Below are 17,223 nucleotides of genomic sequence, written 5' to 3' on the forward strand. Positions count from 1 at the left end.
AGTTTCTTAATTACGTTGTGTTGTAAAGGGAATATTAAGCTTCTTAATGATCAAAATTGGTGTTTGTCAAACTGCTATATAACCAGTGTAATTTTTCTGACAAAACGGTTGGTTCAAAATTTTTGAAATTTTTATATTTTTGTTAAAGGTTAAAAGTAAATACATTGTCAAAATTTTATGAAATTAAACGAGCCAAATTAATTTTAGTGAAAGTGTTGGGTACCACCTTAAGTTAAGAAAATTGACCAAATATGGCAGTTATCTTATAATGGATCAAGACTTTCTGGAGATCATGGAACACATAGTAATTGTCACTCTAATAAAAAAAAAATTAGACTTACATTTAATCATATCTCAAGCCAGGGACAGGATCATACACCATTCAGAGCCTGACATAACCTATCATATCTCAAGCATGGGTCAGGATCATACACCATTCAGAGTCTGACATAACCTATCATATCTCAAGCATGGGACAGGATCATACACCATTCAGAGCCTGACATAACCTATCATATCTCAAGCATGGGACAGGATCATACACCATTCAGAGCCTGACATAACCTATCATATCTCAAGCATGGGACAGGATCATACACCATTCAGAGCCTGACATAACCTATCATATCTCAAGCATGGGACAGGATCATACACCATTCAGAGCCTGACATAACCTATCATATCTCAAGCATGGGACAGGATCATACACCATTCAGAGCCTGACATAACCTATCATATCTCAAGCATGGGACAGGATCATACACCATTCAGAGCCTGACATAACCTATCATATCTCAAGCATGGGACAGGATCATACACCATTCAGAGCTTGACATAACCTATCATATCTCAAGCATGGGACAGGATCATACACCATTCAGAGCCTAACATAACCTATCATATCTCAAGCATGGGACAGGATCATACACCATTCAGAGCCTGACATAACCTATCATATCTCAAGCATGGGACAGGATCATACACCATTCAGAGCCTGACATAACCTATCATATCTCAAGCATGGGACAGGATCATAAACTATTCAGAGCCTGACATAACCTATCATATCTCAAGCCAGGGACAGGATCATACACCATTCAGAGGCTGACATAACCTATCATATCTCAAGCATGGGACAGGATCATACACCATTCAGAGCCTAACATAACCTATCATATCTCAAGCATGGGACAGGATCATACACCATTCAGAGCCTGACATAACCTATCATATCTCAAGCCAGGGACAGGATCATACACCATTCAGAGCAGGACATAACCTATCATATCTCAAGCATGGGACAGGATCATACACCATTCAGAGCCTGACGGAACCTATCACATCTCAAGCATGGGACAGGATCATACACCATTCAGAGCCTAACATAACCTATCATATCTCAAGCATGGGACAGGATCATACACCATTCAGAGCCTGACATAACCTATCATATATCAAGCATGGGACAGGATCATACACCATTCAGAGCCTGACATAACCTATCATATCTCAAGCATGGGACAGGATCATACACCATTCAGAGCCTCACATAACCTATCATATCTCAAGCATGGGACAGGATCATATACCATTCAGAGCCTGACATAACCTATCTCAAGCATGGGACAGGATCATACACCATTCAGAGCCTGACATAACCTATCACATCTCAAGCATGGGACAGGATCATACACCATTCAGAGCCTGACATAACCTATCTCAAGCATGGGACAGGATCATACACCATTCAGAGCCTCACATAACCTATCATATCTCAAGCCAGGGACAGGATCATACACCATTCAGAGCCTGACATAACCTATCATATCTCAAGCCAGGGACAGGATCATACACCATTCAGAGCCTGACATAACCTATCATATCTCAAGCCAGGGACAGGATCATACACCATTCAGAGCCTAACATTACCTATCATATCTCAAGCATGGGACAGGATCATACACCATTCAGAGCCTGACAAAACCTATCATATCTCAAGCATGGGACAGGATCATACACCATTCAGAGCCTCACATAACCTATCACATCTCAAGCATGGGACAGGATCATACACCATTCAGAGCCTGACATAACCTATCATATCTCAAGCATGGGACAGGATCATACACCATTCAGAGCTTGACATAACCTATCATATCTCAAGCATGGGACAGGATCATACACCATTCAGAGCTTGACATAACCTATCATATCTCAAGCATGGGACAGGATCATACACCATTCAGAGCCTGACATAACCTATCATATCTCAAACCAGGGACAGGATCATACACCATTCACAGCCTGACATAACCTATCATATCTCAAGCATGGGACAGGATCATACACCATTCAGAGTCTGACATAACCTATCATATCTCAAGCATGGGACAGGATCATACACCATTCAGAGCCTGACATAACCTATCTCAAGCATGGGACAGGATCATACACCATTCAGAGCTTGACATAACCTATCATATCTCAAGCATGGGACAGGATCATACACCATTCAGAGCCTAACATAACCTATCATATCTCAAGCATGGGACAGGATCATACACCATTCAGAGCCTGACATAACCTATCATATCTCAAGCATGGGACAGGATCATACACCATTCAGAGCCTAACATAACCTATCATATCTCAAGCATGGGACAGGATCATACACCATTCAGAGCCTGACATAACCTATCATTCTCTGAATGGTGATGCCCAGATTGGTTTAATTTGGTCCATTATTTAACTCAAAAGCAGAAAATTTTTGAAAAAAGTTTACAAAATTACAATACAAATTGTAGAAAAAAGACTTTCAAGGACAATAACTACAACTGGAAGTCAATTATCAATTTTGATAAAGTTTGACTTATTTGTCGATCTTTCTTGTTGATGTTTTTACTGTTTACAGTATATCGCAATCAGTAATGTCATAAGCACAGGCACTCGTCTCAGAATTTTTGTTCCCTATATACCTTTATATAATGTTATATAAAAGTATATAGGATTTTTTTTTTCTGAGACGAGTGCCTGTGGTCATAAGTCTTCCAAGCAAACACCATTTAATATCCCTCCTCTCCAAAATTTATTTCACCCAGGTACATAATTCTAGAGAATGCCTTTAAGTATTTTAGGGAACACCCTTAAACAAAATATCTGGCAGGGTTTCCTGTGAACCCAACTAATCCTTCAGGTCTTGGAGGCATTTGCTCAATATAAGTATGTCTGAAAATTTCAGTGAAGATTGATCTTAACCTAATGAACATTTAAACCCCATGTCAGATTTCCTCTAAATGCTTTAGTTTCAGAGATATAAGCCAAAAACTGTATTTCACCCCTATGGTCTATTTTTTGCCATGTCAGTCATGATTGTTGATAGGCTGTGTCATCGGACACATTTTTAAACTTGACACCCTAATGATGATTGTGGCCAAGTTTGGTTAAATTTGGTTCGTGGGAGAAGATTTTTGTTAACCAACAATGGCCCCTTTGGGCCAGATGAGCTAACAAAAACTTAATTATTACCTAGTTAATGAAGCAAAACTGCATGTAAATTATTAATAATTCTGCTTTCTTCATTAAGTAGATCCAAAGTAAGTGAGGCATTAAAAGTAGGTCAATCTGATATATTTTCCCAAACTGCTAACCAAACGTTTGATGTAAAGTTTAACAAAAGTTATTATGTCATGAAAAGAAGGTCAAACTGATCCACTTTAATCTTAATGCTAACTTACTCACTACTTTGCATTTCTATGCATTGTTACTACCTCAGCTTGCTCACTTCAAGTGAAGGAGGTCAAGGATTTTCATTCCCAGCCAAAACCAAAGAATTGAAAATTGAAATTAACCAGATCTCTGCCAAAGATGTTTCATTAAAGAGTAAGAGCAAGGAATGGTCGGCTTGGAGTGTGTCCTTTTGAGTAATATTTTGTGATGTGTATGCTTAATATCTAGCTCAGTGCATCACTCGTGTACAAAGCTGAGTACACATCATATCAAATCATCAAGTTCTTTTCCTGATATGCATGACATATATGCCACTGGACATAAACCATCAATCCATCTGTCTATGCAGTTACAATGATCCTTATTCTATATCTCCCTAATAGGCCCCTTCATGAGCAGTGTTTGAACCACTTTGATGTGATTTAAATATGATACAAGCACAAAACAGATAATGATATTTGCTCTACACTTTTTAAGATGATTCTCCTTCTATATCTTACCAGAAATATTCTTCACTGGCTTTCACTAGACCCATGTTTCAGTTAACAATATTTGAAATATGTAGTCTCTCTAACGAAAAATGCGAAATTTATGAAGTTAAGTTTATAATATGTCATAGTTTATGTAAAAATTGTTATCGTGACTCATATTTGGCATCTGTTACATTATATAATTGATTTTGATTACTCATCAAGCAAACTTATATTATTTACTTTTATTTAGTACATTGAATGATGTTTCTAGTCATCAAGAGTTATTTCCCGTTGCATAACAAAATCTTGAACCTTTTAAAATAAACATTTACTCTGAATTTTAGCTTGTGTAATGTATTACTTAAAATTGAGAATACTGTCATTATTTTTTAGGTTTATGCAAGAAGAAAATTAACATGAATTTAAATGTTTGTAACTATTACAAAAAAGAATTTTCTCCGAAAAGAATATCTCAACAAAGCTTGGAAATCCCATATGAAATCATTGCAAAGTCGGCTAGAAAGACCATAACCTGAAAAAAGTATCCCCTAAAAATAAGTTTGTTTTATTGTATTATTGACATACCTGCCAAAAACTTTTCAAAATGCCTATGGGAGTTTTGCATGCAAGATGGCTGTAATAGTCCTAAAAAATCTTCAAGGGGCTTTCAAATACATTTTAATGTAGCTTTTTGGCTTCTTCATACTTTTAAAAGTCATAGGCATTGAAAAAATAATTGTTTTGTTTAAAATTGTGGACAAAACTGCTCTTTCAAAATTTCAATTTGGGAGTCACCATGGGGGAAATCCCCGGCAAATAGTGTTAGTTGGCAGGTATGTATTGACAGTCAACAGTAGGAACAGTTTTACTACTTTAGGTTGTTTTTAAGCACAGTAACTGCTCTGTTTTGCTGAAGGGTCCAAATGAAGTCTTATGAATAATTCAAAAACACCAAAATGAGTCATCAGTTACCAAAGATTTACCAAAGAAAGGAGTAGGTTCAGTAAGACCCCTTTTTGGCCCCAAAATATAGCAGTTTTACAAAATTGTTAAAATGTAAACCTTTAGTTATTTATTGGACAGTAGAATGCTTCTGCTACATAAATATGGGCTGTTTTTGACAATACAATGCACATATATCCGGTACTAGCACCATTAAGTCATGCTAAATTACTGAAATCCTCATAATTCTAGCATTTTAGTTAAATTTTAGACGGTTTCGTGTAAAACGAAAGTGGCCGCGTTCGTGTTCATCCTGAAATGTAAGTTGTATTTTATGATAATACATAACAAATATAAAGGTTGAGGATGAACACGGATGCGGCCACTTTCATTTTTACCAAAAACCATCTGAAAAGTGACATTTTTCGGCATATTATGTAGATTTTTCATATTTGAGCTTGAATCGGATCGTTTTTAATGACTCAATCTGTTAAAATCTTTCACATAAACTATAATTAATTCAAATAAAATAGACACTTAAGTGTTTAAAAAGTGGTCAAAATCTTTCGTCAGATGAACCTGAAATTTGAGGCCAAAATCGGTCCTTACCGGACCTACTCCATTGGGTTTGTGCATTAATTTCTTATCACTACTCACCAACTTCCTACTTCTTTCCTTTCTACCGGATCGATTGTTGGTGAGCTGTCACTAGCGGAATCAATTGTATCTAGTTTTTGTAAGTAAGCCAGATAATGTCTATCATCACTTTGTTCTGACAGGTCAAACACCTCGTCACTATCTCCGCTGCTAGACTCTCGTCTTAAAAACCTCTTGTGACCTTGGTCTCGGAAAGAACGAGATAAATTTTCTAGTCCTGCTATTGTATATTTTCTTGGAACATCATAACTTCTGCTCAAACACAAGGTTGTATGGGCAGATGATAACTTTGGGGCTTCCATTGCTAAAATATTTTAAAACTTTTGATTAATTTTACGATTTTAATTGACAGCTCAATTAATTTAAATGTATTGTAAATTAAATTGGAAGAATTATTTTGAAATTGTTTAAACAACAAAAGAAGAATTAAATAGTTATCAAAGGTACCAGGATTATAATTTAGTAATTAATTTATTAAAATCATGAAATAAATCTAAATATTTCCTTTATAGTCTTAAAATTACATAAAAACAAAAACTTTTAATTTTACTGAAGCCAAGATAAATTAGAGCGAAAGTAGAAAAAATCTTTAAAAGATAATTTTTCAAAAATGTAAATGATTTCTGATGACATAAAAAATATCATTTACTGCAATTTGTGAAACCTTAAGATTTTTCAAATGATTCTGATCTAGATTGATTGTTGGTTGTTTACCATCCAGTGGCAAATATTTCATGCATGTTCAAGCAAGATTCTGATTAGGAAAGTATAAATGAATTAAAACAATGCACTTAGCATCATGGACCAGTTTAATGAACAATGATCAATGGTTCCAATTAATGAAATCTCTCTAGAAAAACAGTTTAAGGTTTATGTATGTTTTTCGTGTTTCACTGATATCTTATTGAAAACAAAAGAACTTATAGCTAGATAAACTGTGATTTTTTAAGTTTTAATTTAAGACCCAACAAAAACTGCTTATTTTTAAAGTTTAAAGAATATGACCTATTACTCAAATATAATTGCCATTGGTATTTTTCAAAAGATGACATTTTAAATTTCAGCTTTGTTGGTTTTCCATTTTTTGTAAATTAAAAACAAAATTTTTTGTACATGTTATTTTAATTTTCTTTGTTAAATAAATTAATTTAGAAAGACTAGGTATCTGCAGCAAGAGTTCATTTTAAAAAGTTCCCAATACTATTTAGAAGTCTATGCTCTGACTTTGATGTCTACTACAACAATGAAAGGAAGATAAGGGAAATAATCACATAACTTTAAACAATCTCCCTTGATTCAGTTTTCATACATTTATATAAGGAACTATATAAATATGTAACTTCAACATAATTCATAAGAACGGTGGAACAGAAAAGGTTCTATTGGCTGCTGTTCAGACATTTTAATGTTTTTTCAATTGGTGTGATAATTTCATCCTTATCTAATTATATCACACTGCGTCTCATATTATATAAATTTTCCTATGCAGAAGTGTTTTAGAGAAAAATAAACTTTTCAATTTAATGTTTCTTCAGTTGGTGTGATAATTTTATCCTTATCTAATTATACCACACTGCATCTCATATTATATAAATTTTTCTATGCAGAAGTGTTTTAGAGAAAAATAAACTTTTCAATCCAAATCTTTACATTAAGTATGTAAAATATGGTAAGAAAATCCATATTTTAATTTATTTTACATTTATCAAGAAAACAAAAAAAATCTCCAGTCAGTCTGGTTCCCTTTTTAAATTTCTATAAGAAACTGATAGGCTTTCTCATTAAACACTTCTTCAAAATTCTATCACCAAATTATTAGTCTTTCCACCTGCTTTATTTAAAATATAATAGTTGTCACAAAACAATGAGAATATTTTACAGCCCAGGCCTCTACAATAACTTTCTTTTCAACTTGTCCTGTAGGACAAGTACATACCAAAATTTACTTGTCCGAATGAAATTGTTACTTGTCCAAAAGATTTCTATTAAAAATAACCTTTTTATATTTTTTGTTGATTAAAGGAACAAAACGAATTTAAACAATAGACATAGTCATGTCACAGGACTTAGGTTCTAGTTTTTCATCAATGCCAGTCTCATCAGACTCTAAACATGAGGCACCATCTGATAGGCCTGTACACTCATAATGACATTGGATTTGTATAATCCTGTTTTTTTTAAGTTGAAAAAAGTTTATTGAAATGCAATCAATAAAAAGAAGAAGATAAGGTATGATTGCCAATGAGACAACTCTCTATAAGAGACCAAATGACACAGAAATTAACAACTATAGGTCACCATATTGTCAGTATTGTTTTTTTCTACTTATAATCAAATATGATTTTGTGAATGGTAAATAAAAAAAATAAACATTTTGTGAAAAAATTACCAGTATGGTATTTGTTATAAGGAACAGAATAAGGTAGCAAAATGAGGTACTGATTTGTCTTGGTCCCAAATGTCTCCTGCCATGCCAAACTGTCTATCAATCATGTCTACTAAATATGTCTCCTACGGTGCCAAACTGTCTATTAAACTTGGAGCTAAACCTGTAGAGGTGACGAACTGTCCTGTACAGTTACCTTATCTACAAAGCGCATCATTGATTCGGATCAGTAAGACTGGTTTCTGAGAATAGTATACCTTTTACCTGGTAAAAAGTACCTGACAAAGAACCAGTTAAAAATTATCGATTGCAACAAGTAAACATGTTGAAAAAAAAGGTTTTGCATTTGAATAAACAGAATGCAGAAACATGTCAAACTAATATTTGTTTTCTTGCTTGTTGTTTATAATTACTTTGTTCATCAAAGTTAGATTAAATTTATTTTCTGCTGAATAATTGTACTTGTCCCGACGGACAAGCTTGATACAGCTTTTACTTGTCCGACCTTTTTTCCCTCTGGTACCGGACAATCGGACAAGCGTTATTGTCGAGGCCTGCAGCCAAGAGCCTAAACATTTTTTCTAATTATTTCTTTTTTCCCAAAACAATCTACAAGTATAAGTCACTGAATCAAAGCAAACATGTTTAAAACAGAAAAACAACCATTTGATCTACAACATATAGATACTCACGGATAGCAATGGGTTGTGCTATAAGAAGGAGTATGATATACTTGGTTAAAAGCCACTGTCAAAAATATATACAGCTGGTTCAAATTGAGCATTAAGCAGAGAAAATTAGTAGTGTAAATTATAGATTCAGTGAAATATAAGTGGATGTGAAAATAATTGTGTGATGTGGTTAGAAACATAACTCTGAAGCTGATTAGCATGATGGGATAGTTTGCACTTGTACTAAAAATAGTTTTATTCACCACTGTTTTCTTTTCATAGAAAATAATGTTAGGATTATCTCCCTTACAGTGGTGAATAAAAAAAATGTTAGGTAGTATCAGTTCAGACCAAACCTGAAACACATTTTACCTTCAAAAACAGGTGGCAGTGACCTAGATCTACTTGCTTCTTGATGGTCTAAACATTGATAAATTAATGATAATTTTAAAATGTTTATTTTTCTAAATAGATAGTTAAAAGCAACATATAAATTTTAGTGAAACAAAAAAATCCTGTTTTCTTTTATCTACAGCAAGTCTAGATTTTTTCAATTTCAAAATAAATATATTACAAATTTTTATACATTTTTGACAAATTTCATTAGAAATGAAACATAGTTTTACAATACAATTTTTATTTTACATTTTTCGACTTATTAAGAACAAGAGAAAAAAAATCCCCAAAATATGTTAGGATATAATTTAATACCTAGTATCATACTTTTATAATAAAATTAATATAATTAAGTGATATTTATACAAATCTGGTGGTGACCTACATTAAAATTAATTCAGTATAATATATAACGATTAAGCCGTTTATAAAAGTGATGCATATCATAGATACATAAAAAGCTGTTGCATGTAAAACAAATATTAAAAGTTATTTATAGAATTGATATATATCAGCAAAAATCAAATCTCATATACAGCCTTTAGAAAATTTATACTTTTAAATAATCTAAATTTATTAGGTAATATTCAGTGCATATTAATATTTGGTGAATAATTATTCTACATAATAAAACATGATTCAATTATTTGTAAAAAAGATTAAAAACTAATTTTTAAGCATGAAGGAGATAATATCTTTCAATTTTCAATTCATGTATAAACATTTATACAATTTTGAATACAAAAAATTCCCTCAAAGTTTATTTCAAAGTCGGTGGACATAATAAATAGCTACAGCTCACCCTTGCCTTTTGCACTAGTGTTCTAAATATATTTTTAAACATTCATCAATACAATTGAAGGTGGAAAATATCAAAGAGACAACAACCCACCAAAAGAGTATTCAAAATTAATTTTTAATTAATAAAAAGTTTGAGATTTTCCTCTAGATTTTCCCATATTTCAAAACTATTCATAAATTTCAAAAATTGATTGCTAATATATTATTCATTGACTTTATGAAAACCCTACTACAAAATATGCATTTCATTTTAAATACAAATAAATCTGATGTGCATAAAATAATATAATAGATCACAAGTCATATTACATGTATACTAACTTTTTGTTCTGTAGAGAGCCGAGTCAAGAGATTCTGCTATTCTCTGGTTTTTATAAGTCTGCCAATTCACTTTCCTTCTTGTAACACCCATTGGTATGTTAGACTCACAACTATCTACAATTCTCTGAAATAAAACATCAATTAAATAATGTGTCTGGGTGAGTATAGCAATAATAAGAACTCACATATTGATAACTGAAAAAAAAAAGTAAAATCACAAAAATACTGAACTCAGAGGAAAATCAATTTGGAAAGTCCATAATCACATGGCAAAATCAAATAACAAAACGCAACAAAAACGAATGGACAAGAACTGTCATATTCCTGACTTGGTACAGGCATTTTCAAATGTAGAAAATGGTGGATTGAACCTGGTTTTATAGCTAGCTAAACCTCTCACTTGTATGACAGTCGTATCACATTCCATTATATTGTCACCGATGCTTGAACAAAACAAACAGACACAATAGTTAAAAATGTCAAAAATAGGGGTACACCAGTCAACATTGTGTTATCATCTTAATCACTATAAAAACAACAAATGTAACGAAGAAGCACACATCAAATTAACATCCTCATTTTGATTATATTATACGATATAAACATAGATCTTTAGGTATATTTTTTTTTTAATAGCAAAAACCAAACTCACATTTTTGTCCATTCCTGAAACCCCAGCTAAGTTACAATGAGTTGTCCTCAAAATATTGCATGGAATTTCCTCAAATATTATTAGAATACACTAAGAGAAATATACATGCTGCCTGGTATATATAAGTAAAATATATGTGGGGTGCATGTGATAAAGTCAACAACCTAACATCACTAATAACTATTATCCTGCCAGTGTTTTTTCTTCAAAAAGAAATAAAACTGGACTGAACTATGTCCCTCTCCCTAACCAAAAAGCTCAGGGATACAGGAAATTATCTGTTGAAATTGGTCTCAATCCACTTAAAGACTTTGAGATAAATGATAGTAAAAAGCAAATGAAAATGAACAAAATATGACAACAGTATAGATTTACACTTGTACCGGTATATAAGTACATGTAATTTTGGAAACATTTTGCTTTCTTGTTTCAAAAGTTAATCAAGGTTGAAGGGCATGTACTCTAAAATGTAGAACAGTGCATGCAATGTCATATACATTTGGTATACTTGTATCAAAGGTTAGTTAAGGTTGAAGGACCTGCACTCTAAAAATTTACAGTATCTGTTGAAACTAACAAGTACCAATTTTTTCAACTTTATCATATATTATATATAAAACTAAGAAGATGTGGTATGATTGCCAATAAGAGCTAGAACACTACACCAATGACCAAAATGACATAGGATTTAGCAACTATGGGTCCTTGTACATCCTTCAACTATGAGCATTATATGTCAGTAACTGCTAGTTGCCCTTTGTTAATTTATGTATCATTGTCATTTTGCTAAGTTTCTATTGTTACCTATTCTAACATAGGACGCTGACTGCTTAATACTGCATGTTTTTTTTAATCTACCTTGACTAGAGGTTTAGGGGGAGGGTTGAGATCTCACTTTACATGTTTAAACACCCTCCCTCCACATTGTTGTGCCTGTCCCAAGTCAGGAGCCTTTGGCCTTTGTTAGATTTGTATGTCTTTTAATTTTAGTTCATTTATATGTTTTGGAGTTTAGTATGATTTCCATTTTAACTGAACTAGTACACATTTTTATTTAAGAGCCAGCTGTGGCCCACCTCTGGTTGCGGGGTTTTCTCACTGCATAGAAGACCCATTGGTGGCCTCAGCTGTTATCTGCTCTTTGGTCGTTTTGTTGTCTCTTTGATATATTCCAGGCATTGCCTTATAAATTAAGGGGGTATACCTTGGTTCAGGGAGATAACTCTTTAAATCAGTAATGTGTTTGTAAAAGCCAAGTTTTGTCAATAAATTTTAAGCATTTACCTGAAACAGATTGGAAATAATCCATGTATCCTAGAAGCTTAGAACATATTTATGAAAATGGCTGACACAAACGTACTGAGGATTTTCAGAGTTATTTCCCTTAACCTAGTTCTGCCTTCTTAAGCGAATGATTGTACACTTACCTTGCTACAGTGTGACTTGCCTTCTGGGGCTAATACGACTTTATCTTGATCTTTAATATAGGTTTCACGCTTTGCCTGTGGAAATATTTAATTATTTATTTCAATTATTCCATACATACTGAACCTGTAAAAGTTATATGGTACTAAATTCAAATTATTCATGTTAAAATGTAAAATTTAACAAATACCTTTTTTTTTTTCAATTTCTGAATGAATCACATGACCGACTTTATCCTACTCTTTTAGTCTTTCATACAAAAACCTCTTTAAGATTATTTTGGGGTTTGAAAGTTAAATGTGGACAATCAACATAAGCCAAGATAAAAAGGAAACACCATGACAAACAGGGAACAGACAAACACTCAAACAACAGTCAATAGACAACTTAATATTAAGCAATATGAACCCATAAAAATGTAGGGGTAAACCAGATGATTTTGAAAGGTCAGCACATGTTACTGGTTAAGATGAAATACCTCGTAATTATTTTGTCGTTGGTTGCATTGTTTTGTTCTATTTCTGTTTACTCAATCTATTCACCTTCATTACCAAACATCCATAGATATAGGAAGATGTGGTGTGAGTGCCAATGAGACAACTCTCCATCCAAATAACAATTTAAAAAAAGTAAACCATTATAGGTCAATGTACAGCCTTCAACACGGAAACTTGGCTCACACCGAACAACAAGCTATAAAGGGCCCCAAAATTACTAGTGTAAAACCATTCAAACGGGAAAACCAACAGTTTAATCTATATAAAATTTAAAAAAACGAGAAGCGAGAAACACGTATAAATTACATAAACAAACAACAACTACTGTACATCAGATTCCTGACTTAAGACAGGTGCAAACATTTGCAGCGGGATTAAACGTTTTAATGGATTCAAACCTTCTCCCTTTTTCTGAAACAATAGCATAAAATCACAACATGGAAAAACACATGGTAAAATCCATACCAACTTTTTAAAATCTCTGCTTTTGTACAGATTTGACATAGAAATTATCTTCGTGCATATGGATCATGTAGTAAAACAGTGATGTCAAATATTGAAATATTTTAAGGCCCTGATGTGACGGTCACTTTTTTTTAAAATCAGTTATAAAATAGACATAAATAAAAATAAAAATAAAAAATTTAATAAATGGACAAGATAGTGAATACACAATTAAACTCTCTTAACTTCTCCATTATAATTATGAGGCCAAAATTTCAAATCTCCAGTTGTTACTAGGCAGTTCTGTCACATGTCTGCATAAATATATGTCATAGGATTGTTAAAGAAACACCTGCAACATTTTTATTTATACATTGCATAATTTGTAAAACATTGATACATTAGATCATTCATACAATTATATAACATGCAATATTGTAACTTGTTTCAGACTTTCCATACAATGCCTCTTTCTAGGGTTCATTTGAGTCTTTGGGTTGCTGTCTTGTTAACCTATATCCTACATTTCCTTTTATTCAAATACAAAATCTAAGCTATCTGCAGTGGTGGATCCGGAGGGGGTTCAGGGGGTTTGAAACCCCATTTTTTTGGACAATCAGCACATTTGAATAGGGACATAAGGGTGGAACCCCTTACTTTTTAAAATCTCTGTTTTTGTACAGATTAGACATAGAAATTATCTTCTTGCATATGGATCATGTAGTAAAACTGTGATGTCAAATAATTTTGAGGCCCTGATGTGACGGTCACTTTTTTTTAAAAATCAATTATAAAATAGACATTAATAAAAATAAAAATAAAAAATTTAATAAATGGACAAGATAGTTAATTACACAATTAAACTCTCTTAACTTCTCCATTATAATTATGAGGCCAAAATTTCAAATCTCCAGTTGTTACTAGGCAGTTCTGTCACATGTCTGCATAAATAAATGTCATATGATAAATATAAAGAAACACCTGCAACATTTTTATCTATCTATTGCATAATTTGTAAAACATTGATACATTAGATCATCCATACAATAATAGTACATGTAATTGTAGCTTGTTTCAGACTTTTCATTCAATGTTTCATTCTAGGGTTCATTTGAGTCTTCGGGTTGCTGCTGTCTCGTTAACTTTTATTCTTCATTACCTATATTTATATACAAAGTCTAAGCTTACTACAGTGGCGGACCCAGGGGGTTGAAAATGCATTTCAATGGGAAAATATGGTTGGAATACTCCTTTCTCCTAGGTTGGGAACCCCCTTTTGAAAATGACTGGATCCGCCCCTGAACTGGATTGGGAAATTTGAGCATCACATACCTGTAGTCCTATCAACCATATCATAAGACTTTCATGGTTCTCTGCGGTAAAGATATATTCTTTTCCATCAGATCTGAAAAAAAAAACCATTGTAAAATTAATTTGGTTTCCATCTTCTCAAAAATAATGCTGGTTAAATAAAAATGGTAACCAGATAGAGGTTTACTTGCACAAATCTGTAATCAACAAAACAGTACCATCTTACATATTGGCTCTTTGGAAATATTCTGAAGGACAATATACAGTAGTCTCAGGGAAGATAAATAGAGAGCATACTGATTTGTAAATTTTCTCACTCTTTTCCTGTCAAGTTATTCAGGAAAATGTCATCATAGGTTTTTTCACAAAAATCGTGTTTGAATTTTAGGAATAAGATGAAATGACTCATGAGGACTTTTATCTATGGACTGCCATAGTTTTCAATCAGAGCTTATGGAAAGAACATACATGAACTTTATTAAACTTGGAATCAAAGGTATTTACATGGTATGAACTTTCAGAGGATGATTTAGGAGGGGGCCGGGTCCTGGACCCTCTCTAATGGTGCTGCATTTATGATAAATGCACGCTTTTCAAAATCCTGAAACTGGTCTTTATCCTCTCATTAAATCATAGAATACTCAGGCCACATTTAACCGATTTTTAATTACTGTAACAATAATATTGTGCACAGTATATCATTTTTCTAGGTCACATTACAACCTTCAACAATAAGCAAAACCATGTCACACACATGTACTTTAATACTAATCGAAATCCTTCATTAAAATCATAAACAATAAAGATAAATTCTGAAATGTTTATATAATTCCTTTTATGTATCTTTGAACAAAAGATAAATAAATTATTGAATTTATATTGCCGATATGATTCATACGCCAAATGTTACCTCCCTTTAGTGATGATGTGGGGGCATTCAGAACACACTGTAATCTCTATTGATTTGTGGCGAGCGTACTTTTATGTTTCTGTTCATTTCAGTTGTATTATAATATTAAACCCTGACTTATTATCAGTCTAGTATTGAGTTACTGTATTGCACATTTAAGAAAGCACTGTATGCAATCTACTTATAATACATGCATCCACTCAGTACTGTGGTTTCATTATTATTCATAGGGTATTGATTTTTCTGGATTTTGTGGTTATAATTAAACCATCAATTTAAACATTCAAAGAAATACATAATTCCTATAGGCTTGTATGCAGAAAACCACAAAATCAAATATAGACGAAAAATAAATGTTTTCTTTTATCCACAAAAATTGGAATCAACAAAAATATATGAATCCACAGTGTGTTATGTAATTTTCGTAAAGTAGCTAAATGAAATATGGATAAAGTAGCAGCCCATTTTCAACCTTCCAAAAGTGGATATTATATATATGAAATTTCAGGGCCTTTTGTAGCTGACTATGCGGTATGGGCTTTGCTCATTGGTGACCTATTGTTGTTAATTTCTGTGTCATTTGGTCTCTTCTGGAGAGTTGTCTCATTGGCAATCTTACCGCATCTTCTTTTTTATATTGTACATAAAAAGTTACTCATATATAAATTGATGTTTTGGGCTGTTAACACTGTTGACACTACTATCACAAAATATACAACTTAAAAGACATTAGAAAAAACTGTTTAGGCTTGCAGCTTTGTTGGGTGATCATCAAACACATTTTTTAACTGAGATATCTCAAGAATGATACTGAGCCAGTTTGGTTTCAATTGGTCAAGCAGTTTTGTAGATTTTTCTAAAAGTAAATGGATAACGACCGATGCAAGGCAACAGACAGTTTTTTTATCCAGGCAATTTTATTTAAGCACTGCATAGTCTTTGTATTTCAAATAGATTTTATATCCGTGTCCTTGGGTTTCTGTCTGTTAATTTCTACTCTTCATCTTCTTTCATACGATTACTACATATATATAACATTACCTTAATGTTTTTTAAATTGAAGTTTTGATGTTTTTTTTGCTCCCATACTGTAAGAGAGATTACATAATTGTGCATCATACTGTAATAAAGCCAAGTTAAGAAAGTGAGGTTACACAAATCGATATATCTGCATGCAAATCCTATTACACACACCAACAACACACTGTAAATAATAAGTATACAAAATCTTCAAGTGTAAAACATTAAGGTACCATCCTTGCAATGATTAGCACAAATCCTGTAGCATACATGCCAACGCAGCATTTGTAGGAGGGATAATCCCTCTTTTTCCTTTTAAAACTCCTTCTTTAGACCTCTGTCACCTGCGAGAAATGATCTTTGACAAAAAGTTCCCCCCATTTTTACCCCCTTTCATCATTCATTTGTTTTGTAAGTATTTAAGATATAGAATATATAAAAAATCATATTTCAGAAAAAGTAGGTGATGGGTTCTCATATATATACTTTTCATAATATTGCATGAGGAACTGTTCTTTCTGTTTGTCTTGTCAAGTTTTGAGGTGCGTATTCATTGATAATTCTTATTTCAAATCATATTGTTGTTTGTAT

General features: G+C 32.7%; 1 protein-coding gene across 8 annotated transcripts in view; it reads right to left on the reverse strand.

Annotated features, from left to right (window-relative positions):
• The window catches only part of LOC139511944 (uncharacterized), a 97,630-nt gene that overhangs the window by 49,895 nt on the left and 30,512 nt on the right, over nt 1–17,223 (reverse strand). For 3 of the 8 annotated variants that reach the window (XR_011662123.1, XM_071299149.1, XM_071299147.1), the window contains exon 1: nt 4,227–4,350. Coding sequence is in view for 6 of the 8 variants with exons in the window: in XM_071299149.1 (XP_071155250.1) it covers nt 4,227–4,261 (35 nt within the window). In the remaining 2 variants the exon portion in view is untranslated. Of the gene's footprint in view, nt 1–4,226; nt 4,371–5,798; nt 6,103–9,227; nt 9,276–10,373; nt 10,498–12,452; nt 12,528–14,723; nt 14,797–17,223 lie in introns of those variants that run through there. The other 5 variants (XR_011662122.1, XM_071299148.1, XM_071299144.1 and 2 more) reach the window with 4 other exon arrangements.

This window comes from Mytilus edulis, chromosome 2, assembly GCF_963676685.1.
Source record: "Mytilus edulis chromosome 2, xbMytEdul2.2, whole genome shotgun sequence".
Lineage (NCBI taxonomy): Eukaryota > Metazoa > Mollusca > Bivalvia > Mytilida > Mytilidae > Mytilus > Mytilus edulis.